Raw genomic sequence first — 26414 nt, 5'->3', positions numbered from 1 at the left:
CTCTGTCACAGTAGCATCTTTTGCCAAAGGTCCTGGTAATGGGGTGTCTATAACATCCTCTCTTCCTTCAAATTTAAGAACAAGCCTTAGCATCCTTTCCCAAGTGGAAAAGTTTTCTCCTGTCAACCTATCCTTCTGAAGGAATGGTCGTAAATTGTAAATGTTGTTGTCATTGTTACGGCTACCCTTCTATGTAAAAATAAGGCAAAGTTTAATAATTATGTTTAATTTAAAAAATTAAAGCACCATAAACGAATTAAATTGGTAACTTTAACACACTTTATTCAATATTGATTAATCCCAATTGAATTTTAAGTGATTCCAAGACCCTTTATTTATGTAATAGTTGACCGGACTGAGGCCCTACCATCAAGCATTACATTTTCAAGGTGAGTAAACTCTTTAGTGATTACAACTCTTGTAACTCTTGGTTGAATAATTAACCTTCACATGTTTAATTATTATCCTCTGCTTCAAGGTTCTAAACTCTTTAGGTAACCTTGTTGAGCACAACCAATTAAATATGTTGAACGTGATCTACCCCAAATTACCCAAGATAACAAGTGAAACTCTACCGAGGCCGACCCATCACTCACGATCGAAGGATTGTTGGGTATCTAATTGGAAAAACAATCTCAATATTAATGGGACCTAGATTTATTATGTTGTGATTATTTAGTGAACTCTAGCGCATCATCAATTAACATAAATAAAATGTAACATGCATAATCTAGTAATGTAATAAAACATGACATAGTATGGCCCCTTAGTCCTAAGAAAACTAGAAATGAAAAGCTCCCACTTGAATCATCATGGATCTTCATCCACATTACTCCTTTGGGCCTTCACTTCATGGGCTTCTTTCGACTAAAATAACTAATCTATTTACTTAAAAAAAATTACAAAAATATTTAACGGTTCGTAGACCGTATTTAGATTACAAAAATACATCACGATGCGCAGATCGTATTTAGAATCTATAGGCCATACTAGTCTATAAATAGCAACATAATATCATATATTATAAAATGTCATATAATAAATCACTCAACATGCTTGTCTAAACTACAACATCGAATGTTCATAATTAAGTCAATGCATATCCTAAAATATCTCATATTTTAAATCATAATTAGATAATATCGTATATTATTCATGACCAATAATAAAATATCATATATTTTAATTTAGACAAGATATAGAATCAAATCATATTTTAATCTAGAAAGATAAATCATATTTAATCTTCCATGATTACCCTAAAAACTTTAGGAGATTCTATCCTAATTACTAGCCAATCAAATAATTATAGAATCAATTATATCCTAATATAATTATGGGATAATCACATTATTTAAATCAATTATTATCCCTTTGGAATATGCTCAGAATGTCCTAGCAAATATTATCCAATATTAACCACTTTAATTATGGATAATCACCAAAATTAACAAACTAAATATGGATAATATCAAATATAACAACTTTTGAAAGATTTTATTTTATCCCAAATAAAATATTTTATTTCAAAACAATTCTATTTTATCCCAAAATAAATCATATTTATCTTGAAATATTTTTAAAATAAAAGTAAAATAATTAATTTTATTTTTTAAAAACCGAGCCACAACCGTCGGCCACCGTGGTTGGCTAGCCGAAGCTAGCCATGGTGGCTGGCTGCCTGTTTCCAGCAGCCACTGCCACAAAGGCAGCAGCTACTTTTGGGCTGCAGGCCACTGTGAGCGGCCAGCCTTGGCTAGCCACGGTGGCTGGCTACTTTGCAGCAGCCACTACCACGCAAGGCAGCAGCAGCAGGCTTGCTGCAGCCGTTGTAGCAGCTGTGTAACTCTTCCACGCTGTTGTCACGGCCACCCATACCTTAACCCTTCCCTTCCCCTCCCTCTTGGACTACCACCTAGTCGGCAGTTGCGGTGGCTGCGCCACCCAGCCGCGGCTGTCGGCCACTTTAATTTTTTATTTTTATTTTTTTTTTTGTTTTTAATTTAGTTAAATAACACTTATCACAATTAAATTAAATCGGTCCAAAAATTAAAATTAAATCCCATTCAACTTTAAAATTAGGGTTATCATAAAATTAATCTCAATTTAATTAGAACTCTTAAAATTAAATAGATGATCATACACAAATTATTTTTATGCATAAATCAATCCGATTAAAATTATGATACATAATACAAATCGAATTAAATCAAAATCATGCACAAAAATTATATTTTAGGGCTATGAATTTTCGAAAACTTTGAAAATTAAGGTTTAAGGTTTGAAATTTTCGAATGAACTAGGGCATAAATCTGTCCTCTTCATGGCTATTTTGAGCATAATAAAATCATATTCAATCAATTCCAAAAGTTTAATCACATGAAAAATAATAATTGAACCATAATTAAATTAATTCTCCCTCTTAATTGATTATAAAATTAAGAACATGGACTTCAAATAATTGAATTATTACCATCAAGCATGTTCATGCAAGAGGCTAACTGATTCCACTATAGGAGTTTATAGGTATTATAAAGCGCAAAAACATGAATCATATTTGTAAAGCACCTAATCCCAAAATCGCAAGCATAACACACAAGACGAAGACATAAATCCTTCATTCCGACAGATTTTCCCGGTGCCGGAAAATCTCTTCCGACGAATGAATTCCGTTGGAATAGTGTTTCCGACGGAATTTTCCGTCGGAAGGGACCTTTTTCGTAAGAAATCTTTTTCGACAACTCGTTCCGTCGAAAACGGGTTTTCCAACAGATTTCAGGGTGTTTCCAACGGAATTTTTCCGTTGGAAATGGGCTGTTTTTTAGTACATTAGTGGTTCCTCAGATTTCTTTACTTAGTTTTCCTCTCAGAATTTTCAAGAAATTATTAGTAATTTTCCTCTCAGACTTTTTGTGTAATTTATGGCCTCAAAAATGGAGAATTGGGGAAAATTGAGAATTTGAAGTTTTTGAAATTGCTTAGTTGATGTAACAGAAATTGGTAGTAAGAGAATTGGGGAAAATGGAAAATTGGGTAAAATGGTAGTACAAAATGTGAGAAAATGATAGTACAGCTTATAGAGTTCTTTTGCTTTTCTATTTTTTTTCCTTCTTTTTTCCCCTTAGATTAGTAACACGTGTAAGGGTTCAAATTATTTGGGCAAAAAAAGTAAAGGGAAGCTAAAATTTTCCTCACGCTTCCTACTCATAATCACATACCGTTGCATTAGTTTCCCTTTTTGTTGAAATATGTAGGCTAATGCCACGGTTCGTTAGAGCCGTTGTAATAGCTTTACCTCTTAGAACATTAGTGCTGAATCCGTTGCATTAGCCTACTCTATTGCAACGGCAATTAAAATACCGTTGTATTAGCCTTTATTAGACCGTTGCATTTGATAAAAAATGTAGCAGTGCGAGTTCCTTCCATTGAGCATCAGACTTCGTCGGAACACTTCCACGACTAGAATTAGAAACCGGCTCATTATTATCACGAGAGTTACCTGTAGCACCAGCAAACTCACCCTTGCCTTTACTAGACGACTGACCACCCCGACCTCCACGACCTCCATGACCCCCACCCGGAAAGCCGTGAAGCTCAAAACAATGGTCCTTAGCATGAACAAACTTTATACAATAAGTACAGTCCTTCCGTTCGGAAGTTCGACTGGAAGCCGTACCTGTTGCATTAAAACCAATAGTCGCAGAAGAAGAAGAGGTCTTATGTGCCTCAGACACAAACTTTTTACGCTCATCAGCAATAACTTTAGCATAAGCCGCATTCATAGAAGGCAAAGGATCACTCATCAACAAAGTAGAAACAAAAGAACCAAACTTCTTAGGTTCCAAACTAAGACAAAACTAATGCAACAACTCATTCTTATGAAACTTAGCATATTCTTTCGCAGCGGAACAAGTACAAGCAGGCAATTTCACATAACTAGACAACAAATTCTGCAATTTATTCAATTCACCATAATAAACTGCAACAGAACGACCTCTATGCTTACAATCAACAATATCATGTTTAAGTTAAAAAATACGAGGACCGTTACCAAGAGAATAACGATCACGTAAATCATCCTACAATGTTTTAGCATCATCAGGAATAATAACAGTAGAACAGATACTAGCATCAAGAGTATTATAAATCCAAGTAACAATAGTAGAATTAACAATACCCCACTAACGATAATCTGCGTACTTGGGATTGGGTTAAATAATAGAATCATCAACAAACCCGAGCTTGCTTTTGGACCAAAGATTTTTGCTATTCGATCTCGACCACTGTTCTTAGTTGTCGAGGGTTAGCAACACGGGACATATCACCAATTGAGAACCTTCACTCAGATGAAGGTAATAATCGGTAAAAGGCTCATATTTTGGAGGAGGAGGAGGAGAAGTGTTATCGTCGCTAGCCATCACACCAAATTAAGAGCACATTACTACACCACACAAGCAAGGCACGCACAATGCAGCATGCACACGACAAACCAAACCGAGGCTGCCACACACTAGTCAACAACCTCACGCAACAAGCACAATGCAGCACACTGAAGAACACCACACTCGCAGCACACACCACAACACGCACCACACCACACGTGCAGCACACACTCGCAGCACCAGCACCATGCACACACCAACCAAACACAATAGCACACACAGCACAGATGCGCACTACCCGGACTACAACCACACGCACCGCAGAAGCAACACGAACCACAGACCGAATTAGGGTTCGGGAAAACCCAAATTAACAAAATAATTGTGTAAAAATAGTCAAAACTTGAAGCCCTCATCTCACTTGAAACTTGCAAAATTTTAAAAATTTAATGAACAAACCAAGATCGAAAATTTTCTCTAGAAATTAGAGAGGCTGTGATACCATACACGTTAAACTCAAGAATATTGTAGAGAAAACGGCTTAACCTTTGTAGTGCTATTAATCACATATATATACACAATACAAAAACATAACCTAACTTGCCTAAAACTCCTAACAAGATAAACTTAACATAAATACACCAAACCGACTCTAATATTACTGGTAACATTACACCATCACTGTGACAATAAATTCCGGCTCAAAAAAGTATCTTATCTTAAATTTTATAAATGTCACATGCTATGGACAATATATGAGTAACGTTTGTTTTTACATACTGAGAGATGTTTAAAGAGTATGCATATCTATGGTTTAAGAAGTTTGGTGATCGAGTGAAGTATTAGGGGACAATTAACAAGACTCTAATTTATGTTTACCTTGGAAAAAAGATGGGATTTCCTCCTCAACTTCAGATTGATTTTGAAGCTCCTTATATTCCATACCATATAATATTAACTTTGCTCATTCCGAGGCTGCAAAACTCTACAAGCACAAATATCAGGTATGTACCACTTGTTTCGACAATTGGAATCCTATATGTTTCTTCAAACTAAGTCAATTTCGAATATAATTAGTTTCTCATATGATGTTTTGTAGAAAAAACAAGGCGGGAAAATGGGAATTTCATTGCCAATTTAATGGTCTATGCCATTTAATCAACATGACTCTATGGATTTAGCTGCAACGGAAGCGTGTTTGGATCTCTCCGTTGGTTGGTATGTTATAAAAAAAACCTAATATTAATCCCGTGCATTTCAATAATATTATGAGGGTTTAATATGGATAATTAGCTTCAATAGGATTTTTTTACATACAAATCTTTATTTTCTTGTCCTCTGAAATACATACCCTCCAAAGAAGAGTCTAACTATATACAAGTGTAACAAAGTTCTATCGTAAAACCATTTTGTAGTATGTAGCATTGCTTAGTTAGCCAAACAAACCTATACGGCTACACTTATATGCATCCTCTCCATGTTTTTCAATACAATTCAACATAATTAGTTAATATCACTAGTGGCTTGGTTTTTCCAAAGCTAGGGAAGAGAAATATATACGAGTATTGGCTTACATACGCACATTAAAAATTTTGTATAAGTCGTTTGAAATATGACCGCAATAATGTTGAAGATGGTGACTAACATATCATTGTTTTATAAGATACTCCACCAATATATTTTCAATGTGGGTTGTCCCATGTCAGAGATGATCAATAACTGACAGTTATCACGTACCATCACTTACAAGTTGTTTGAGCTGTTGACCACCGTAATTACTCCAGTCCAACCATACTCAATTGAATATTTGGGATGATGAAACTACCATTCTATTGTGCTTCACTCTAACTGTTCCTGTTAAGATCCGATAACCCACATCCGAGATCCAAGAACTTGTACTCGAGATCTATGAAGCTAACCCCAAAGTGAATCCAGGGAAAACCACTACGATGACAAAGTTAGTAAGTGATTAAGAATAAAGAGATGATATGAAGAGAGAGAAGAAGAGAAAGAGAGAGAGAGATTAATAAATGCTGCCCTAAATTAAGGGACATACCTCATATTTATAGCAACTCCAATAGCAAGGTAGCTGCATGGCATGCAAACCACTTTAAGCCAAGTGTCAAGTAGTTGTTGCCACGTGCTGAGTAGTGACAAGCCAACATGTGTACCTTTACATGTAATAGCCGATATCTTCGCTAGGTCTAAAGACCCATACCCGTTTTAACTGTAGTACTTTAGATGTCGGCATTGCATACCATACTGGTATCTCCCCATACAACTAGCCCCCCAAGTGAGGATGTTAGAGTAGCTAATGTGCTCACTTAATTGTCCGACCAAATTACTATCATTCATAGGTTTGCGCAGTAGTTATTCTTGATGATGTGAAATATTTGTTGCGTGTCCGTTTTGTATGTTTCTTGCATTCCGTCTAGCACTGTTGTTTGTTTGTTTTGATGAGTTGGATTGGTTTTATCCATGTAAATACTTAGGATGTTGTTTTTGGAAGAAATTTAGAAAATTGGTGAAGAAGATTTGTGATGATTAAACATCTAGGCAAATCAGTAGTGTATGATATTTGGTGGTAAGCAGTTGGATGATGGCAGGACATTGTCCTGTGCAATTTTCCTATTTGTTTTGTTGTTAGTAGACCATGTTCGTCAATGTTCCGTTGTTTCCGTAATATAACTAGGGCCGAAAAATTGTCGTTGTATTCTGAAAAGTTGTCACTGGGAGCGAAAAAGCTCCATTTCCCCCCCAAGTGACCTTGTTTGCCGACAGCATACAAGGTCATCTTTAAAAGTTATCATTGGGAGCGAAAAAACTCCGTTTTCCCCCCCAAGTGACCTTCTTTGTCGACAGCATAGAAGGTCATCTTTAAGAGTTATCATTTGGAGCGAAAAAACTCCATTTTCTCCCCCAAGTGACCTTGTTTGCCGATAGCATACAAGGTCATCTTTAAAAGTATATTGGAATTTGGCTGGTTCCGATAGCTGGTAGTTGTATAGTTTTTTTTTTTTTTTATTTTTTTATTTTGTTGTTGATTTGATTTTTTTTAAAGGGTTTTAGGCGGGAACTTTATTAGGCTGAAGACACACGTCGTTCATCCATCCAAGATATTTTTAAATTATGTTACACTTTCATCCGTCGGATTTCTGAACCACTCGTCACATCAACCGTCTTTTCAACTGGCCTATTTAAACTAAGCATCGCCTATTCTTTTCTCACTTTCAATCTTCCATAGCTCTTGCTCTCGATTTTATCGGTTCTTCCTACTCTCTTTACAAGTGACTTACAACCCTTCGCGGTTCTTCGGAGATTAAGTAGACCTCAACCCTTCGTGCTGCACCGTGTTATAGGAAGAGCGTCAGCGTTAATCGCGTTTCTTGGGACTTTATCTAAAGGTATTTACAAACCTTAGCTCTAATTTTTCATGCTTTATATTTTTGCAATTTTTAGATTGTTTGCCTTTGTAAACATCTTACAATAGCGTTGAAGAGGAACAACCTAGCCTAAGTACTGCTAGACGTCGCCTTATTAGACAATCTTTGGGTAAAGATATCGGTAAATCTCAGGGGAATTCGTCTTCTTTATCTGATAACATTGACGGCCCATTTTAGCCCCTGACAGTTGAAGAGCAAAGGCGTGCGTATATACGCCACAAGGTAATTGGTGACTGTGAAGAAGCTTTTCGACTTAATAATCCCGACGTACCAGACGATGCTGAGATCCTTGATATCGAGCCTGTTAGTGTTCGTTATCATTTACGTAACTTTGTCGAAAAGCGTCATATTGACGAATACGGTTCTAACGTTGGTAATATAAGTGTTAACACTACTTTGATGTTGAGAACCAAACAAACCAGTTACCAGCCTGAGGTTGCCGCTTTTAAGAAGGCTGAATCTAGCAAGAGACCTGGACAGGGCCAGGTGGTGAGTTCTGATATTTCTAAGTCCCATGGTGCGGAGGCTGCTCTAAATCAAGGGGAACAACATGCTTCTCCTGTCTATAAATAGGCCATTAATTCTGTTCTTGGTGACGAGGATGAAGTTGATCAAGAAAAGAGTGTAAATGTTGAGAGTAGGGATAACATTATTGACCTGATGGCGGAGGTCACTCAGGAGGAAAGCCTGGATGAGGGGTATAATTCTAAAACTGATGATGCTGATCCTTGACAACCTCTTGTATTACCAGTTGACAGCAATGTTACCAAAGCAAAGATTAGCAAAATTTTTCGTAGGACTGCTCTAGAAAAAGACTATTGTTGTCGTGCTAAACGCTTCTATAAGCTGCCTGATGGGTATGAACTAACCCTTCCCCCCTCCAATTCTTCGGTGCTAGATTGCCCTGCTGGTCATTTTGCTATTTATGCCAAACATTTTGATTTCGGCGTATGGTTTCCTCTCCATCCCTTTGTTACAAAGATTCTTAAAGCTTGGAATGTATGTTTAGTGTAATTAACCCCTCCCACTATTCGTGCCGTTATTGCCCTTGTATGGGTCATGTTGTACAGGAATTTTCCATTTACTTTTAATGCTTTTTGGAGGCCAACTATCTTTAAAGAGAGACGGTCGGTCTGAGGGGTGGTGGTCTCTGTATACCGCTGCTCGTAAATATACTGTTCATCCTAAACTATCTAGCTGTAAAGGCTGGCAAGATAAGGTTTTCTTAATGCGCTTCCTTGATGATTTTCCAATCAGGAGAACATTTTTTTGCCCTCACCCCCGATTTGGGACTATTGCTGAGAGAGATCTCGGCAAGTAGGAACATAAGGCTGTTAATTACTTTGATATTGTGGAGTGTGACAATGGTAATGGTAAAGTTCGTCTTGCTCCTAAGGTGTGGGCGCCGAATGTGGGTTACATTCTCGGCAACGCTCCCTTATCTCATGTCGGACTTTGATGGACCAATAGTTATTATATTAATTCATCATTTTCAACAATTTTTGTTTGCATCTCCGTACTAGCATATTTTATATAAAAAATTTTACTTCAAATGATTCATATTTTCTTACTTTTTACTTATTTTTTTTTATTTTTATACATCTATATCAAGCGTCGACAAGTTGGACAACAAGCAACTTGGGTTGTCAGCTGACGGAAAGAGAGTTCTAAGGCGCTACCCAAAGCTCCTAAGCGCAGTTACGACACTCCTGCCACTTACTGCAGCCGTTCTTCACCTCCCAACCCTAAAAGAAAAGCCAAGGAAATTGCCGACGAGAATACCAGAAAGAAAAGACTGGTATCCCTTGCCAATTGGCGTGGAGGTGCTACTAGGGTCAGCAACTTGAGGCAAGCTGACAATAGACCTCCGAAAAAACCTCGGGAAGCCGAGAAGCAGCAAAAGCCACCCTCTCCAAAGCAAACTGAAGCCCAAGACAAGGCAGTTGACCCTTCTACTGTGTCAACGAAGAGGATATTGCCAGCCAATGTCATAGTTGAAGATATCATAGATTCTCCTTCTCCACCTCATCTTGACGTCGCCATTCAGCCTGAAGTTCAAGTCAGGGCTGCTGGCGATTCTGACACAAGTGCTCCCAGTTTCATATACCGGTCTAACAAATGGATTGAGCATCCAGACGGCAAACTTCCCAATGAGGTTATCAAAAAAATTTCTGTTTCTTAAGGCACTTAGGGGATCGATGGCAGCCTGAGTTAGATGTATGTCGAAATGAATCAATGTTCGCCGATGACCCATTGAGAGGAGAAAACCTTGGGTATCGGCTCTTGCATAACTTAGATCCTCATGTGGACAGGCCAGCTGGTCTTGTCGGCCCCATTGCATCTCAGCACATGCATGATCTAATGAAGGTATCCCTCTCTATATTATATGCTTATATACATATTTATTTATTATTTTATATTTATTATTATATTTTTTACCATATTAATATTTTATTGTTATTTTTTTTTGTAAAAAATCTCCAAGTCACATTTTACTCTTCTGTAGGCCGTAATGTCCTGTATTGAGCTCGTTGAAATGTACCGGTATTACCAAGAGCAACATCATCAGGCCTCTGCAACTCAAGGAGCTTTACAAACGGCCCTAGAGAATGCTGAAAAAGCCCTTGATGGAATCAAGGAGGCAAAGAAGAAAGATAATCTGGAATTATCGGCCCTCAAGGAAAAGGCTGGCAAGCTCGAAGCGACTGAAAATGAAATTAAGCTTCTCCAAACTCAGTTAGCCGAGAAGAGCAAGGCTATAGAGCACTTACCCGTCCTTGAGAAAGAGCTTGCCGATGCTAAATCCTCCATCAACCACCTTGAGGAGAAGATCCAAAAGATGGAGGTTAACAAGCCTGGCATTCGACAAAGAGCTGTCAGCCGGTACTTAACTTCTACAGAGCTCATCAACAACCTTCAGAACCACTTTGATGGAGGGTGGACTGCCGCTCATAGGTGCGTTATCCAAGTTGCCGGTTGGAAAAAGGGTGACTGGGCTAAGGTTGAGAAAGCTTTTATGGATGAAGCCCATAAAATTCCCACCGGTTTTGAGCAGCAAGAGTTTGCTTATGAGGATCTCCTCAATGCTGTGCCTATCGGAGATGACGGCCCTTCAGATCCTAACATTTTGAACTCTCTTGAACCTGAAAACCCGTAAGCTTGAAAGGGCGGGCATTCATCACCGACATCATCATGCGGCTCTTGTGTGATAGGGCCTTATCTGCCATGATATTTAATTTAGAACTTTTATTAAAAATTCATATTGAAACAAACACAAAATATCTTAAGTATCCCGTAGTGATTTCTATATTATTGCTTGTAAGTGAAAATGTTCAATTATTTATCTTGTGAACCTCCAACTTATTAAAGATATCTTCTCGGCGGTGTGCTTACTTCCATCTATACGTTTTTAGATGATGATGTCGCTTCCGTTATTTACACGAACCTTAATAGTTTGTTTACACCAGCCTTATTAATAATAGTTCCCCAATCTCTGGCCCCCGTAGTGCATGTATTTCTATTGCTGATATATGCACTAGGGATTTCAGCTGTAATGTTGTGTAAGTGGACGAATTTACTATCTTCAAGTAAAATAGTGTGCAGTTGTTGTTTCAAAGTATAACACTGGTCACTCACTACACCACTTTTTGTAGTCAGTTAAGCACCCTTTTCGGCGATCATTGTCATGGTTGTGCCTCTAGTCGACATATACCACGACTTGATTTTGCCGGCATTATATTTGAACCAGCAACCTCATGAGTTAATGAGCACAATTAATCAGGTTGTAAGTGCATTAACTTCGTGGAAGCGGTTTTTAGCTGTCCGTCCCATTTAACGACGGTTTTCTAAATGGAGGACGCCTTATATACAAGTGCAGCAAGAGTTGTCTTCTTTTTACTATTTATCAACGATGTCCGATTACATAGAAAAAGAAAATACATACTTCATTCATTCATACATAATACTTTTTAAGCACTGCTGCATTCCAGACAATTTTCAGTGGCTTTCCATCCATTGTCTCTAGGTAATATGACCCCTACATAACTGTGTCTCTGATCCGATATGGACCTTCCAAGTTTGCCGATAACTTTCCATCCACATTTCCTTTTTCCTTTTGATGTCGTCCTACGCAATAACAAGTTTCCTGTACTCAGTGGTCGATGGCTTACTCTTTTGTTTTATGCCTGGACATTCTGTCTTTGTAAGCTGCCGATTTAATTGCAGCTTTTTCCCGCAGCTCTGGTAAGAAATCAAGCTGTTGCCTTAGTAGTAGATCATTTTGGTCTTCGCAGTAGTGCTGAAATTTGAATGTTGGCAACCCAACTTCAGTTGGCACCACAGCTTCTATTCCAAACACTAGGTTGAAGGGGGATTCACCTGTTGCTTCTCTGATTGTTGTTCTATTTGCCCATAGTATTTCCGGTATGAGATCTGCCTATAACCCCATTGCATCCTCTATTTTCTTTTTGATTGCCGTTATGATCTGCTTATTTGCTGCTTCTGCCTGGCCGTTCGATTGTGGATGACATACTGCGGCGTATGCAAATTTAACCATGTACAGGGCTAAAAGGTCTTTTACCAATTTGCAATCAAACTGAGATCCATGATAAAAAAAAAACCATTGCCATTGGCAACCCAAACCTTGAGAAGATATTTTTCCAAATGAACTTATTCACCTCAGATGCATATATCTTTGTTATCGGTTCAGCCTCTATCCACTTTGTGAAGTAATCAATGCCGACTAAAGGGAATTTCCTTCTACCTATTGCTGATGGAAACGACCCTACTATATCCATTACCCATTGTGCAAATGGAACTGGATTAAGTATTGGCATCAAGTCATTCGGAGGGAGATTGATTGCCGGGGCAAACTTTTGGCATTTATCGCACCTTTTTACATACTGTGTGGCATCCTCATTCATTGTCGGCCAGTAATACCCCCTTCTCATTGCTTCTTGGGATAGAGCTCGGACACCGAGATGGTTGCCACAAGTTCCTTCATGTATTTCCTTGATAAGTCTTGCAGATTCGTAATCTGTTATACATCTCTGTAGAAGTAGTGAGAATCGTCTTTTGTATAACTGCCCCTGGTGCATAATGAACCATACACTATCTTTTCTCAACTTTCGCGATTCACCTTTATCAAGCGACAATACCCCATAAAGGATGTACCCCAATATCTTATCATACCACTGACTGCCGTTATCAACACAAAGAACCTGTTCTGAAGTTTCATCTATACTTCTTTGCTTCAAGATTTCCACCATTATTGTTCTTTCCAGGTTATTGAAGCTTGAACTTGCCAATCTTGCCAAGGCATCTGGTTGTGAATTCTGCGCTCTCGGGACCAATTGCACCTCAAAATGTTGTAACTGTGCCGTTAACTCATTGATCTTTTCAAGATATTTTATCATTGTTGGCTCTCGTGCTTCATAATCTCCACTAAATTGGTTCGATACTAATTGGGAATCAGTTTTTAGGACCAAACACTTACCTTCTGCTGCTATGGATAACTGAATACCAGCTACGGCTCCTTCATATTCCGCTTCATTATTGGTAGCCTTGAACTTGAACTTCAGGGCATACTAAAAAATACAACCATCTGGCGCTGTTATCACAATACCGACCCCAGAGCCAGTTGACGTTGCCGAACCATCTACTGATACCTGCCATGTTCCCAACGACTCTTTTTCATCGTTGTAGGAGGTTTCCACAATGAAGTCTGATAAAGCCTGCGCCTTAATTGACACCCTGGGCTTGTAATGTAACTCATATTTTGACAACTCAACTACCCATTTTAGCAATCGGCCAGATGTATCCATCTTTTGCAATGATTTTTCAAGTGGGTGGTTGGTAAGTATCTCTATCGGATGAGCATCAAAATAAGGTCGTAGTTTTCTCGCTGCAATTACCACAACAAGTGCCATTTTCTCTATCACCGGATATCTGCGCTCAGCTGCGTTTAAAACATGGCTGACAAAGTATATAAGCAGCTGTTGTTTTTTCCTTTCCACCAGCAGCACTACAGCCACTGTTTTCGGCGAGGCTGATATGTATAACTATAACTGCTCACCGCGTTCTGGCCTCGTAACTGTTGGGAGAGTTCTTAGGTGTTTTCTCACTACTTACAGAGCTTTAATTTGGTCTTTTCCCTATTTAAAAGTTTTATTTTGCCATAGGACTACAAAGAATGGGAGCGCCTTATCCGTGGATTTGCTACTAAACCGAGTCAGTCCTACCATTCTGCCTATAAGCCTCTGTATATCATGGATTTTTTTCGGCTGCTTCATCTCGAGGATTGCATTCACCATGTCAGGATTTGCATCAATACCTCGCTCACTCACCATGAACCCCAAAAACTTTCCTGACCAAACCCCAAATACACACTTTTTTGGGTTCAACTTCATCTGATACTGCCGTAAAGTATCAAATGTTTCCTTCAGGTCAGCTATGTGATCTTCTCTCACCTTGCTCTTCACAATCGTATCATCAACATACACCTCTACATTCCGCCCTTTCTGCTTTTCATAGATCTTATCAACCAACTTCTGATAAGTCACCCCTACATTTTTTAACCCAAACGACATAGCTTTGTAACAATAGACTCCGGTATCCGTTATGAATGTTGTTTTTTCCTTGTCTGACTCATGAAGGCTCACTTAATGATACCCTGAAAATGCATCTAAAAATCTAAGCATTGCATGGCCAGACGTGGAGTCTACCAGCCTATCTATTCTAGGCAAAGGATAACAATCCTTGGGACAGGCCTTGTTCAAATCCGTTAAGTCTACACACATCTTAAACTCAGAGTTATTCAAGCCCTTCATCAACGCCATAACGACTATTTTCTGCTGCAACTTGGAATTGTATTTCCTTCATTATTAAACCTCCTAATGTAGTCCTTTAGAGACTAATTCGCCCTCTGCTCCACTGCCATCAACTCCCCCGAAAGATCTCTGTCGTACACTATTGCTGATATACTGCCCTACAAACATCTCTGTTAGCTTCTCAAAGCTATCTATTATGCCATTTCCCAGATTGTTAAACCAATCTGCCGCAGCCCCACACAAGGTGGTCGGAAAGACCTTGCACCAAACGTCACCCGAGTTGGTTTATAAAAGCATATGCCCCTCATAAGACGTTATGTATCTGTCTGGATCCCTCTTTCCGTCATACCTACATGTTGGCATTTTAATTTTCTCCATGGGCTGATCCAAGATACTCTACAGAACGGTGATGCCCTTAATTGGACCACTGTTCTCACCCCTTCTTGCCCGGCACTTTGTGAACTTCTCTATCGCTAATTTCGGGTATTAACAGCATGACTAGAAGACTGCGCCTCAGTCTCCCGGCTAGTTGTGTGTGTCCTTGGCGGCAACACTTCTCGATGTGGATGCCTCGGTGAAGCTGTTGCCTAATTAAACTAACCTTCCAGATTTACAAACGGCATCCCTTCTCCATCTTGAGCTGTCCCAGCCTCCTTCCTTTTCTTACTCATTGCTCTCATTACCCTGGCTGCTGTCTCCCAAATCTTCCGGTGTAAACTCGACCATTGGGTCTGATGTTATGCCAGCTTGCCCTTCTGGTGTTAACGGCATACCAAACGGATTTTTACCCAAGGTATGAGTTTCATCTACCACTTCAACCTCCGGGCCTGTCATCCTTTGGTTTATCACCCTACTAATTACATTATTGTTTTTTTAGTGTTTATTGATTTCAAGTCATGATTTTTCTGCGTTAGGTCCTTAGGCGATAGAAGTAATCACTTCCCCCATCCTTCTAGCGCCAAATTGTTCCTGTTAAGATCTGATAACCCGCATCCGAGATCCAAGAACTTGTACCCGAGAGCTGTGAAGCTCCTATCGTCCGACTAAGAACCTACACAAGAAATAGAGATTAGCTAACCACTCTGATGAAGAGAGAGAAGAAGAAAAAGAGAGAGAGAGATTAATAAATGCTGCCCTAAATAAGGGACAGACCTCATATTTATAGCAACTCCAATCGCCAGGTGGCTGTATGGCATGCAAACCACTTTAAGCCAAGTGTCAAGTAGTTGATGCCACGTGGTGAGTAGCGCCAAGCTGACATGTGTACTTTTACACGTAATAGCCGATATCTTCGCCAGGTCTAAAGACCCGTATCCGTTTTTATTTGTAGTACTTTAGATGTCGGCATTGCATACCATACCGGTATCTCCCGATACACCAACCATACCTAATTAATTATTTGAGATGATGAAACTTCATTTCTATTGTCCTTATTTGTTATATTCTTATATACGGAGTACTATTGTCCTTTATTTTGTGTTCATTGTGCATGGTCATTTACACCTTTATTATTTTTTTAATTTTTTTTAATGCTTTGTTTTATTTTTCTTGTTTTCATTGAATTTGTCTTATCTTAGAATAATTTGAATGTATAATTTTTCACTATAAAAGAATTTACCTTCACAACTTATATCCTATGAAATGAATCCAAAATCAATCTATCTGTAACTAATACTAAAATATCAACCGCTAATATCATCCCTTCTTTAAAGTGCACACATGTCAAGTTGTGGTAGAAAATTTTCCCACATATATGTGATGTCATCAATTTTTAACTTTTATATTTTTTTAATTGATAAAATTAAGCTATTTCACTAATACTCCAAATATTTTTTTTTTAAAAATTGCATGTGTAACTTTTTTTTTCTTTCTAATTTGAAAATTTAGTATTAATTAATATTTAAACTTAGTCCAATAATTTCACAATTGTGACAATATAACAATTATTATTAGTCACAATCGTGCATCGCACGAGACTAATCTAGTTAATTAATAAAACATGACCAACTTGGATATAACACGGAATTAGATTCTAGAATGGAATAATTGGTATCGCACTGATTATAAATTAGTTATGAGAAGCTATTGCGTGCGGATGACCGTATGCAAATTTTCGTGCAGCTGACTTGGCTAATATGTTTTACTTGTTGGCTAACATGTTTCATGTGTTGGCTGATATATTTCATTTGTTGGCTGATATGGTTTTTTTGTTGGCTAATATATCCCTTTTGTTAGCTGATATTTTTTTTTTTTCCTTTTGTTAGCTGATATCAGACATCATTTGCCTTATATGTTTCTTTAGTTGGCTAATATATTGATTTTGTTAGTTGATATGCATATTTTAAGTTTTGGCTTATATGTTTTATTCTGTTGGCTTATATGTTTACTTTGTTGGCTTACATGTTGCTTTTTTTGTCGATTTCATCTTTTTGTTGGCTGATATGCTCCTTTTGTTGGCTGATATGTTTCTCTTGTTGGCTGATATGTATCTATAGTTGGCTGATATATTCTTATTGTTGGCTGATACGTTTTTACTAATGTCTTATATGTTCCTCATGTTGACTGATATAAGATCCGTTTGCTGATATATTCATTTTAATGGTTGATGTACATCCTTTGTTAGCTAATATGATTAACAACATACATACATACTTTCATTTCCCCTCTCTCCTCTTTCCCATCTTCCTCTATTTCTTCTCTTGTTTCAATGAAATGGATTCCTTCTCTCCTCTTTCCCCATCTTCCTTTTTTTTGTTCTCAAACCAGCCACAAAACCCACCGCACCCACCAATCACTGAAACCACCCACGACCCTAACCTCACGCCACCACCCTAACCTCACGCCACCACCCGACAAGCCACCACCCTAACCCACGACCCTAACCTCACGCCACCACCAACCCATGACCCCTAAACACCAGATCTTTTACAAACTCAGCCACACAAATCGCAGCACCACATCCAAAATTGCAGCACCACCACGACCAGCCACCATCAGCCAGTGAATCGCACCTCCCGTACGACCTACACCATCGTACTTTTCTAGCGAATTGTGACCTTCTCAAAGCTTTCAGATTTCGAAATGCAATTTGGGATTTATCGCAACCAAAAAAGAATCAATTGAAGAAGTTTTGGATCACATCGTCGTCTTTATCGTCTTTGGACGCACAAGCGCTTGGGCGTAGGTGCCCGCACGCAATAGTTTGTGATTAGTTATACGATGAGTAGTGTATCATGTAATATTCTAATCTAACTAATTAAGACTAAAACGAAGATTTTTTCTTTTCTTTTCTTTTTTTTTTTTTTTTTACTTCTTCTATTGTAATAATCTAAAGCTAATTTTGATGAATTAGGTTTGTGAATCCACTAGCGCATGGAGATTACCCAGAATGGATGAAAAATAACATACCGGGACTCCCAAAGTTCACGAACGAGGAAAAGGAGCTAGTGAAAGACGTTTATGATATAATCGGTATAAACTACAATTCTTCAAGATAAATCCAAAAATCTTTCTCTTATGATAGTATAACGGCCGAAGTCACCATATCTTTCAAGACCCAAACTAGTATGAATGATTTCAGTTTTCTTTTTAATACACGCAAGTCGTTACAGTCATGTAAAACTTAATCTGATGGTTAAAGCCCAAAAGAATATATTTGATATTCAATATGAATGTAGCTTGAGTCTTTCGATCCCTTACCTAACACATATTAAATTTCACTTGAATGGAAGGCTGAATCATACTTGAACTCGCAATCTTTGTGCCACATACGCATTAGCTTAGCTCCAATACCGTGTTGATGGACCACCTCAACCATTATTAGCTTAACGTTTTGGATGAAATGGCCCTCAAACAATCTCAAACATTTTAATCCTATCTATAAAAGTCTAGTACAAATTTTGATATTGAATTGTGAAAGAGAAAAAGAATAATAAGTTAAATATAAATAAAGAATTCAAGATGTTCATAGCTGGGTTAAACTTGTCATCATCAAAGAAACCATTTCAAAATATTGTGATTGTTTTATGATATTGTTGTCGAACATTTGCAATTCGTGTACTAATCGACTTCTTCATTTAATTTTTGATGAATACTTAGGGCCTGTTCACATTTACTGAACTGAACTGAACTGAATTGATTGGAGCTAAACTGAAGTGAGCTAAAATAAATATTTTATGAGAGAAGGAAATTAGGAGCTATACTGAGCTGAATTGAACTGATTGAAACTGAACTGAACTGAACTGAATTGAAATTAAGCTGAAATGAACAGGTCCTTAGAAATAATTTAAAGAATGCTATTCAAAAAGAAATAATTTAAAGAATAGGGAAAAAAGTATAAATTACTTTTTTTTTTTTTTTTGAACTGGAAGTATAAATTACTTAATACTCCTAGTGTAACTCTTAATTTTACTTATCTTATAATTCTATCCAAATGCCAAATAGAAAAGAGAGATATAGCTTATTAAACATATGTACGTTCACTAGTAGTTAAATTATTTCTAACTTTATGGTTTCAAATGCACTAAAATTTATAAATTATGATACTTTGAAGCTACGGTTTGAGGGTACATCGACCTTTCTACCATGCTAATAGACATTTGTTTATGAAATTACCCAAGAAAATGTTGAGAGGAAGAATCTTGGGAAGCCAGCCGAAGGGCGAAAGAATTTTTATGATCATCCTAATGGACTTAAACAATTGCTACTTCACATGAAGAAAAAGTATGGTAATCCTGAAGTATATGTGACTGAAAATTGTGAGTTACATGCATTACATGAACTATTTCATTCTTTATTTGTACAGGATCCTTCTCCTTTATCACAAAAAATAAATGTTAATTTTATCGTCTATAGTGTTTAGAATTTAGCGAATTGTCAACAACATTAAAACTATAATATACAATATACAGCTAGAGTACTTCATATGTTTAATTCACTTTTTTATGCTCATATTTTGTGCATTATACAAGTAATCAAGTTCAACATGTTTTGTATGACAGGAATCTCTTCACAATCTAAAATATCAGGTTCATTTAAGGACTCGATTAAACATGGAAAATTCAATGAATTGCAACAAGCATTTTATGATTACGATATAATCTAGTATGCAGCCGGCCATCTTATTGCTGTTCGTGATGCAATCAGGTAAATTTTTAATCCTAGCTATCCCCTTGTTAGTGTCTAATAAATATAAGAGTTTTCATTGTAATCACTCCATTTTAAAGCGCTTTAACTTTTCACGAGCTTAGCATTGGTTAAGACAAGTCATTGGTTTTGCCAGAACAGATTTGTTCAACTTATAAGTTGCTAATAGGTCTGCAATAAGCTAATAGGCACATATATGTGGACAATGTGGTTTTATGCGAGCGTCACATGTAATAAAAGTAGAATTAGTAAATATTATTTTAGGCTAGTGTATATGAATGTTACATCGTCGTGTAAATATATATTATCATTTCTAGTTTGTTTATATATTTTATAATGTGAAAAAATGAAGAAATTATGGTATTTATAATTAAAATAATATGGTAGTTATGTTTTAAAAGACCGCTGTAAAAACATTCAATAAGAAAACGTTTGTAACATTGAATGTTATTTGTTGTAGGGAAGGAGCAAACGTCAATGGCTATGTGGTATGGTCGTTGTTGGACAATATGGAAGTGAAAAGTGGTTATGATGTTCGCTTTGGTCTCAATTTTGTAGATTATTTTGATAATCACAAGAGATATTCAAAGTTAACAGCTATATGGTTCACTAAGTTTCTTAAATCTCATATATTGGGAAACTAGTGGTTCCATAGTAGTGGTGATGCTTTAAAAAAACTGTATGAGTGTTATGAGTAAAATTCTATAAGTCAAAGTCAATAAAAGTCAGCCAATGTCAACGACAAAATCAAACTTCGACGAAGATTAAGACTTGACGAAGAGAAGCCAGTCTCGACGGACAAAAGGTGCTCCAATTGCTTCGCTATTTTCCAGGAAGAGATAGATATGGGAGACTAAGTCCATGCCCAGCTAGATACTGCCGTTAGTGGACTGAACTCGAATAAGGAAGTTGAGAAGCTAACTCCGAAAATCAAGGAAGCAAAGCTTAACACCTTGCAACGGCTAGGGATTAACCCCACGCACCCTCTATATAAAGGGGAGGCATCATCGAACGAAGGACACACTGCAAACTAGCTGCAAAAATACTCTAAGCATACCTTGTAATCCGATTCTTTAAATATTTTCATAGTGAAAGTTTGGTAGATCCTTATTCTACTCGCTGTTTTTACCTTCATTGGGTTTTCCGAGCCGCCAATTCCTCGTTTCATCTTTTCATTTTCCCTTTACTTTTATCCTTTGTTTTATTTAGTTGATCCGTAGCCTAAATTTTGTTACTCAATCCCACTTGACAAAAATTTGCATAAACAATTTGGCACCCACCGAGGGGCTACAACTAGGTAAAACCCAAAATACCCTCATTCATTCTTCAACGTGACCCCCAATGAAATGACCCCCGAACAGCTGAAAGAGGCTTATGAGAAAGCCCAAGCTGATATCCTAGCAGCCTGAGAATCCAATAAGCGTCTGAACAAGGAGAATGAGGCGTCGGAATCTGATGCAGCTAACCTCTGTCAGCAATTGGAATTCGCCCAGAGCAACCGTCGCCGACCAAGGAACTTGGATATCGTGCCACGGATGCAGCCGTTTGAAATTTTGGAGTCTCCGCATGATACAGAAACAGAGTGACAACGATGGAGAGATGGAGACGGATCCCCCGATCAGGAACGTCGCGCAGCAAGAGAACCTCCGGACTCCAAGAGGTAAGCAGCAGTCCAATGATCGTGAGCTAAGCCAGACCGAAATATTGCTCCAGAGGTTGGTCGCCTTAGAGAAGCAGAATTCCAAGGTGTTGTCGATGATGAAGAAGATGTCAGGTGTTTCGATCCCCGTCTAGAGCGAAGCTCCCGAAAGATTCGCAGCGACCCGTTTAGTGATGAATTATCCAGGGCCCGCATTCCTAGAAGACTGTCTCTCTCGACGTTCACCTCGCTTTATGATGGTACAACCTGTGCAGAACAACATGTTGAGTACTACAAGCAGCGGAAGTGGCAAGCTTCGATTCCTTTCGAGTGCTGTGAAGCACGCATGTGCAAATCCTTCGGCGCGACGCTGATTTGTCTCGTACTCAAGTGGCTTGGCAAGCTCGAACCAGGTAGTATCACTAGCTTTGCTATGTTAGTTCACAAGTTTTATTCCCATTTTGAAAGCAGCAGGCAGTTCGACAAGCAAACAAGCGACCTATACCAGATCGTCCAAAGACCAAAGGAAAACAGTGCCAGTCAGAGCGTCAAAAGCTCAACCGATTGCAAGGCTATAAGAAATCTGCGAGGATCGTGGAGACATCAGCCGTATGAAACGACAGGTATATCACGGTTTATTAATAGTGTGCAGGTAGAACAGATCATTGATGCACCACAATATCCAGAGATATCCGATTATGGATTCGACGTGAACATTGTAGCGGCAGTAAAAGAGCTGGAGCCTCTAGGAAACAAAGTTCTTTGGCCTATGAAGAATAATAAGCCGGATTCAGAAAAGAATATGAGCAAGTGGTGCAAGTTCCATAGCGACCATGGTCACTAGACAGAAGGTTGCTATTCCCTGCGGAAAGAAGTCTCCTTCCAGCTAAAGAGAGGCAACCTCAAGCATCTGCCAGGAAAAAAGAAAAGCAATCCAGCCGGTAACGGCAAAGCCGAAACGGCAAGCAGGCCCCCAAAGTCGCCTGTACCTGAGGTAGTAATTAATGTCATTTCTAGTGGTTCAGATATTTGTAGACTAACCTATTCTACAGCCAAAAGAATTGCAAAGTCGACAAGTATCCCTGCCGTCCGAAAAGAAGTAAGGGATCCTTTGGAAAAGAAGTTGGAAGCTATGGCCATCACTTTCGACGATGACGATATCAACAATATCAAAAGAGAGCATGAAGACTCCCTGGTGATTTCTTTGATGGTCGGGAATTGTCTGCTTTGAAGGGAGCTGATCGAGAGAGGAAGCTCCATAAATGTCCTATTCCAAAAGACTATGGAAGATATGGGCTTGAAGGATAGAGACGTCGTCAGAAGGTCGACAACCTTGGTCGGTTTCAGTGGGGAGACTATGTCAACTCTTGGAGACATAACCCTACCTACATATGCTGGTGGCCTAAACCCCCAAACCAAATTCAACGTTGTAGATTGTCCCTCAGTCTATAATGCCATAATGGGCAGACCATGGATCCACAAGCTAAAAGCCATCCCTTCAACTTACCACCAGTCCATCAAATTTCCAACCCTATGGGGAATCTATGAAATTAGAGGAGAACCCCGTGAAGCTAAACACTGCTACAAAATAACCTTGAAACCAACCATGAGATCCGCATAACAATTACAGCAGGGCTCGACACCAGATAATTCCAACAACATAGAAATCGATGAAATACCCCTCGACCCTAATAAGCCAGATCAAACTGTCCGTGTCGGAGCCAACTTAACACCTAAACTCAAAAACACCATCCTAGCCTTTCTTCGAGAGAATAAAGACTGTTTGGCCTGGTCTCATGAAGACATGACTAGTATAGATCCAAGCATCATCTCGCACAAGTTAAATGTCGACCCAATTCATAAGCCCGTGAAGCAGAAGCGTCTAAAGTTCGCCTCGGAACGAAACAAGATCATTAATGACGAAGTGTAGAAGCTAATCGATACAGGAAAGATAAGGGAAGTGCAATACCCGGATTGGCTCGCAAATGTTGTCGTCGTCAGCAAAAAGAATGGCAAGTTAAGAGTCTGCATCGACTTCACCGATCTCAACAAAGCATGCCCTAAAGACCCGTTCCCATTGCCGCACATCGACGCCGTAGTAGACGCAACTGCAGGTCATGAGCTCCTGACATTCATGGACGCCTACTTCGGATATAATCAAATCCTTATGCACCCCGACGATCAGGAGAAGATAGCCTTCATGACCGATAAAGGTATATATTGTTATAAAGTTATGCCTTTTAGACTAAAGAATGTAGGTTCGACGTATTAAAGCCTTGTCAACAACATGTTCAAAGACCAGCTAGGCAATACGATGGAATTATATATCGACTATATGCTGGTGAAATCTAAAAATTCAGAGGATCACGTTGATCACCTCCGATAGACATTCAAGGTTTTGCAAAAGTATGGTATGAAACTCAACCCTACTAAATGTTCTTTTGGAGTTACTGCTGGTAAATTTCTTGGCTATGTATTAACGCAAAGGGAAATTGAAGCCAGCCCCAACCAGGTCTGGGCCCTAACAAACATTCAATCCCCCCGAAACGTTAAAGAAACCCAGAAATTGACAGGACGAGTGGTAGCATTGAATCGCTTTATTTCTCGATCGTCGGACAAATTCCACCTTTTTAAAAATGTTTTACGAAAAAATAAAGGCTTTGAATGGACCGACGATCATGAATGAGCATTGCAGGATTTAAAGAAATACTTAAAGACGCCACCACTCCTGTCGAAACCAAAAAATAATAAACCTTTGTAGCTTTATATTGTCGTTAGTGCTGTCACCGTCAGCGTAGTGCTGACTAGGGAAGATGACGACGTTGGGCAGTTACCAGTTTATTACGTAAGTAGAACCTTGCTCTCAGCCGAGGTAAGATGTTCGTCCCTTGGGAAGTTAGTCCTTGCTTTAATCATTCAGTACGATGGACATTGAATACCAGCCTCGGAAAGCAATCAAGTCACAAGCTCTAGGTGACTTTGTGGCCGACTTCAGCCCCGATCTACAGGTCGTAGTTGAAAAAGAAGTAGAAGAGATAAACAACGTTGACAAAGAGAGAAAATGGATCTTGTTCGTCGATGGTTCATCCAACCAATGAGGAGCAGGCCTAGGAATGGTGCTAAAGTCGCCACAAGGGGACATGATAGTATGGTCCATATCTTGTAATTTCAAGGCGACAAATAACGAAGCAGAATATTAAGCTTTAATTGCAGGAATGATCGTCGCCAAAGACTTGGGTGGAACAGCTCTAGACGTATGCAGCAGTCATGTCGGAGGTAGAGGACTAGCCAAACTCGCAAAAAGACAAGGATATTTCTGGCCAACGCTTCATGAGGACACCATGTAGTACGTCGCCAAATGTGATAGTTGTCAGCGGTTTGCCAACACCGTTCATAAACCTTCGGAATCTCTGCACCAAACCATGTCTCCATGGCCTTTCATGAGATGGGGAATGGACATCGTCGGAAATTTACCTGCAGCTCCTGGACAAAAAAGTCCACATGCTAGCATTGACCGATTAATTCTCCAAATGGATCGAGGCAGTGGCCTTGAAACAGGTGATAGACAAAGAAGTGATTACGTTTTTGTGGACTAACATTATCTGCAAGTTTAGCATTCCGTCGGTGATAGTCTGTGACAATGGGTCACAGTTTATAGCGATAAAACTCGTGATTTTTGCAGGAAATTCCGAATAGAGCTATGGACGTCGACGCCGAGATACCCCCAAGCCAATGGACAAGCTGAATCCAGTAACAAAGTTGTCATGAACGCCATCAAAAAGAGACTGAAGGCAGCAAAAGACAGATGGGCCGATGAGCTCCCAGAAGTCTTGTGGGCCAATCGAACAACGCCAAGGTCTGTAACAGGGGCAGACACCTTTCTCCCTTGTCTATGGCTGCAAAGCCGTCCTTCTAGTAGAAGTTGACTTCCCGATGTCCCGCTTCGGCCTTATGACAGAAGACAGGAACCAAGATGAAATGGAAGATAGCTTGGACGCAATAGAAGAGCTAAGAGAAGCTGCTCTAATCAGGATGGTAGCGCAGCAACGGATCGTCGCAAGAAGCTTCATCAAAAACGTCAAAGCAAAGACATTCAAACTAGGCGACTGGGTATTAAGAAAAGCATTCCAAAATACAAAGAATCCTGCCGACGGAAAGTTAGCCACCCATGGGAGGGCCCATATGAGATCACCTAAGTCGTTGAAAACGGCAATTATCGACTGACTGACCAAAAAGGTAAACCCGTTCCAAGAAGTTGGAGCGTAATTCATCTCAAAAAGTACTACTTCTAGTAAATGCCAAAAGTGTTCGTCGACGAAAAGGTAATACCCTCATCCTCACAACTTAATCTCTTTCATTTAATTATTTATATCTCATTACGAGTACTGACTTAAGCATCGGAGGGCCGTTGGCCGTTGGCCAATGGCCAACGGTGTTCTAACCATGTTGGTCTTGCAAAACATTGATCGACGAAACGCACAGCGACGAACAAAGCTTTGGTCATGACCTACAAGTAAACGATGAAAGAGAACAATTGACGTCGGTTACACTGACATCCTTAAAAAGGTCAGGAAAGCCGCCGTTCAAACGAGAACATCGAAGCAAAATGAAGCCCAGGGAAAATCTGACCTTAGCGTCCGACGCCAAACACCCGATACCTGAACTATGAACTTAGTCTTCAGTGTTTAGCGTCGACGCTGGGATGCAAGTGGCATTGGAAAACAACGAAAGGCCTACAACAACAAAAGCACAAAGTCTTCAACGAACATATTGTATCACTAAAATAAACAGTTAAAAAAAATCTTTGTTCAAATTTTCTGTCTTTGCCTAAGAGCATTTCAAAATAAAAAAAAAGTTTACCATTTTTTTATGCTTACTCATATTTTTAACCTATTCGTTTTGCTATATTTTTAACTTAGTCACTTTGCTATATTTTTAACTTAGTTACTTTGTTACATTTTTAACTTGGTCGTTTTTT

At 38.9% G+C, this 26414-nt stretch overlaps 3 protein-coding genes across 3 annotated transcripts; 2 read left to right on the top strand and 1 right to left on the bottom strand.

Annotated features, from left to right (window-relative positions):
• Positions 1–12260: 12260 nt before the first annotated feature.
• LOC145566387 (uncharacterized) lies at positions 12261–13752 on the bottom strand. The gene is made up of 3 exons (XM_081625823.1): positions 13492–13752; positions 12502–13410; positions 12261–12419 (listed from the first exon to the last, which is right to left on the bottom strand). Exons 1-3 carry the CDS (start codon positions 13750–13752, stop codon positions 12261–12263), a joined length of 1329 nt encoding a protein of 442 aa, XP_081481949.1.
• A 4292-nt stretch (positions 13753–18044) lies between these two features.
• On the top strand, positions 18045–20441 carry LOC145566386 (beta-glucosidase 10-like). Its single transcript, XM_081625822.1, has 4 exons — positions 18045–18123; positions 19272–19409; positions 19764–19797; positions 20258–20441. The coding sequence occupies exons 1-4, from the start codon at positions 18045–18047 to the stop codon at positions 20439–20441; spliced, it is 435 nt and encodes a 144-aa protein (XP_081481948.1).
• Positions 20442–24858: 4417 nt separating this feature from the next.
• On the top strand, positions 24859–25362 carry LOC145566385 (uncharacterized). The gene is made up of 2 exons (XM_081625821.1): positions 24859–24994; positions 25088–25362. The coding sequence occupies exons 1-2, from the start codon at positions 24859–24861 to the stop codon at positions 25360–25362; spliced, it is 411 nt and encodes a 136-aa protein (XP_081481947.1).
• The last annotated feature ends 1052 nt before the right edge of the window (positions 25363–26414 follow it).

The sequence above is a fragment of the Chenopodium album genome, chromosome 11 (assembly GCF_948465745.1).
Source record: "Chenopodium album chromosome 11, dcCheAlbu1.1, whole genome shotgun sequence".
NCBI lineage: Eukaryota > Viridiplantae > Streptophyta > Magnoliopsida > Caryophyllales > Amaranthaceae > Chenopodium > Chenopodium album.
This window is presented reverse-complemented; position numbering and strand designations above follow the sequence as displayed.

Excerpts from the sequence above, each read along its gene's own strand:
- LOC145566387 (XM_081625823.1), bottom strand. The coding sequence starts at position 13,752 with ATGGCACTTGTTGTGGTAATTGCAGCGAGAAAACTACGACCTTATTTT. Across the intron at positions 13,411-13,491 it reads AGTCGTTGGGAACATGGCAG|TATGCCCTGAAGTTCAAGTT; the intron begins GTATCAGTAGAT and ends TGTATTTTTTAG. Across the intron at positions 12,420-12,501 it reads CAAAGATATATGCATCTGAG|TTTGATTGCAAATTGGTAAA; the intron begins GTGAATAAGTTC and ends CATGGATCTCAG.
- LOC145566386 (XM_081625822.1), top strand. The coding sequence starts at position 18,045 with ATGAAAAATAACATACCGGGACTCCCAAAGTTCACGAACGAGGAAAAG. Across the intron at positions 18,124-19,271 it reads AGACGTTTATGATATAATCG|AAAATGTTGAGAGGAAGAAT; the intron begins GTATAAACTACA and ends AAATTACCCAAG. Across the intron at positions 19,798-20,257 it reads GCTGTTCGTGATGCAATCAG|GGAAGGAGCAAACGTCAATG; the intron begins GTAAATTTTTAA and ends TATTTGTTGTAG.
- LOC145566385 (XM_081625821.1), top strand. The coding sequence starts at position 24,859 with ATGTCTCCATGGCCTTTCATGAGATGGGGAATGGACATCGTCGGAAAT. Across the intron at positions 24,995-25,087 it reads AGGCAGTGGCCTTGAAACAG|TTTATAGCGATAAAACTCGT; the intron begins GTGATAGACAAA and ends AATGGGTCACAG.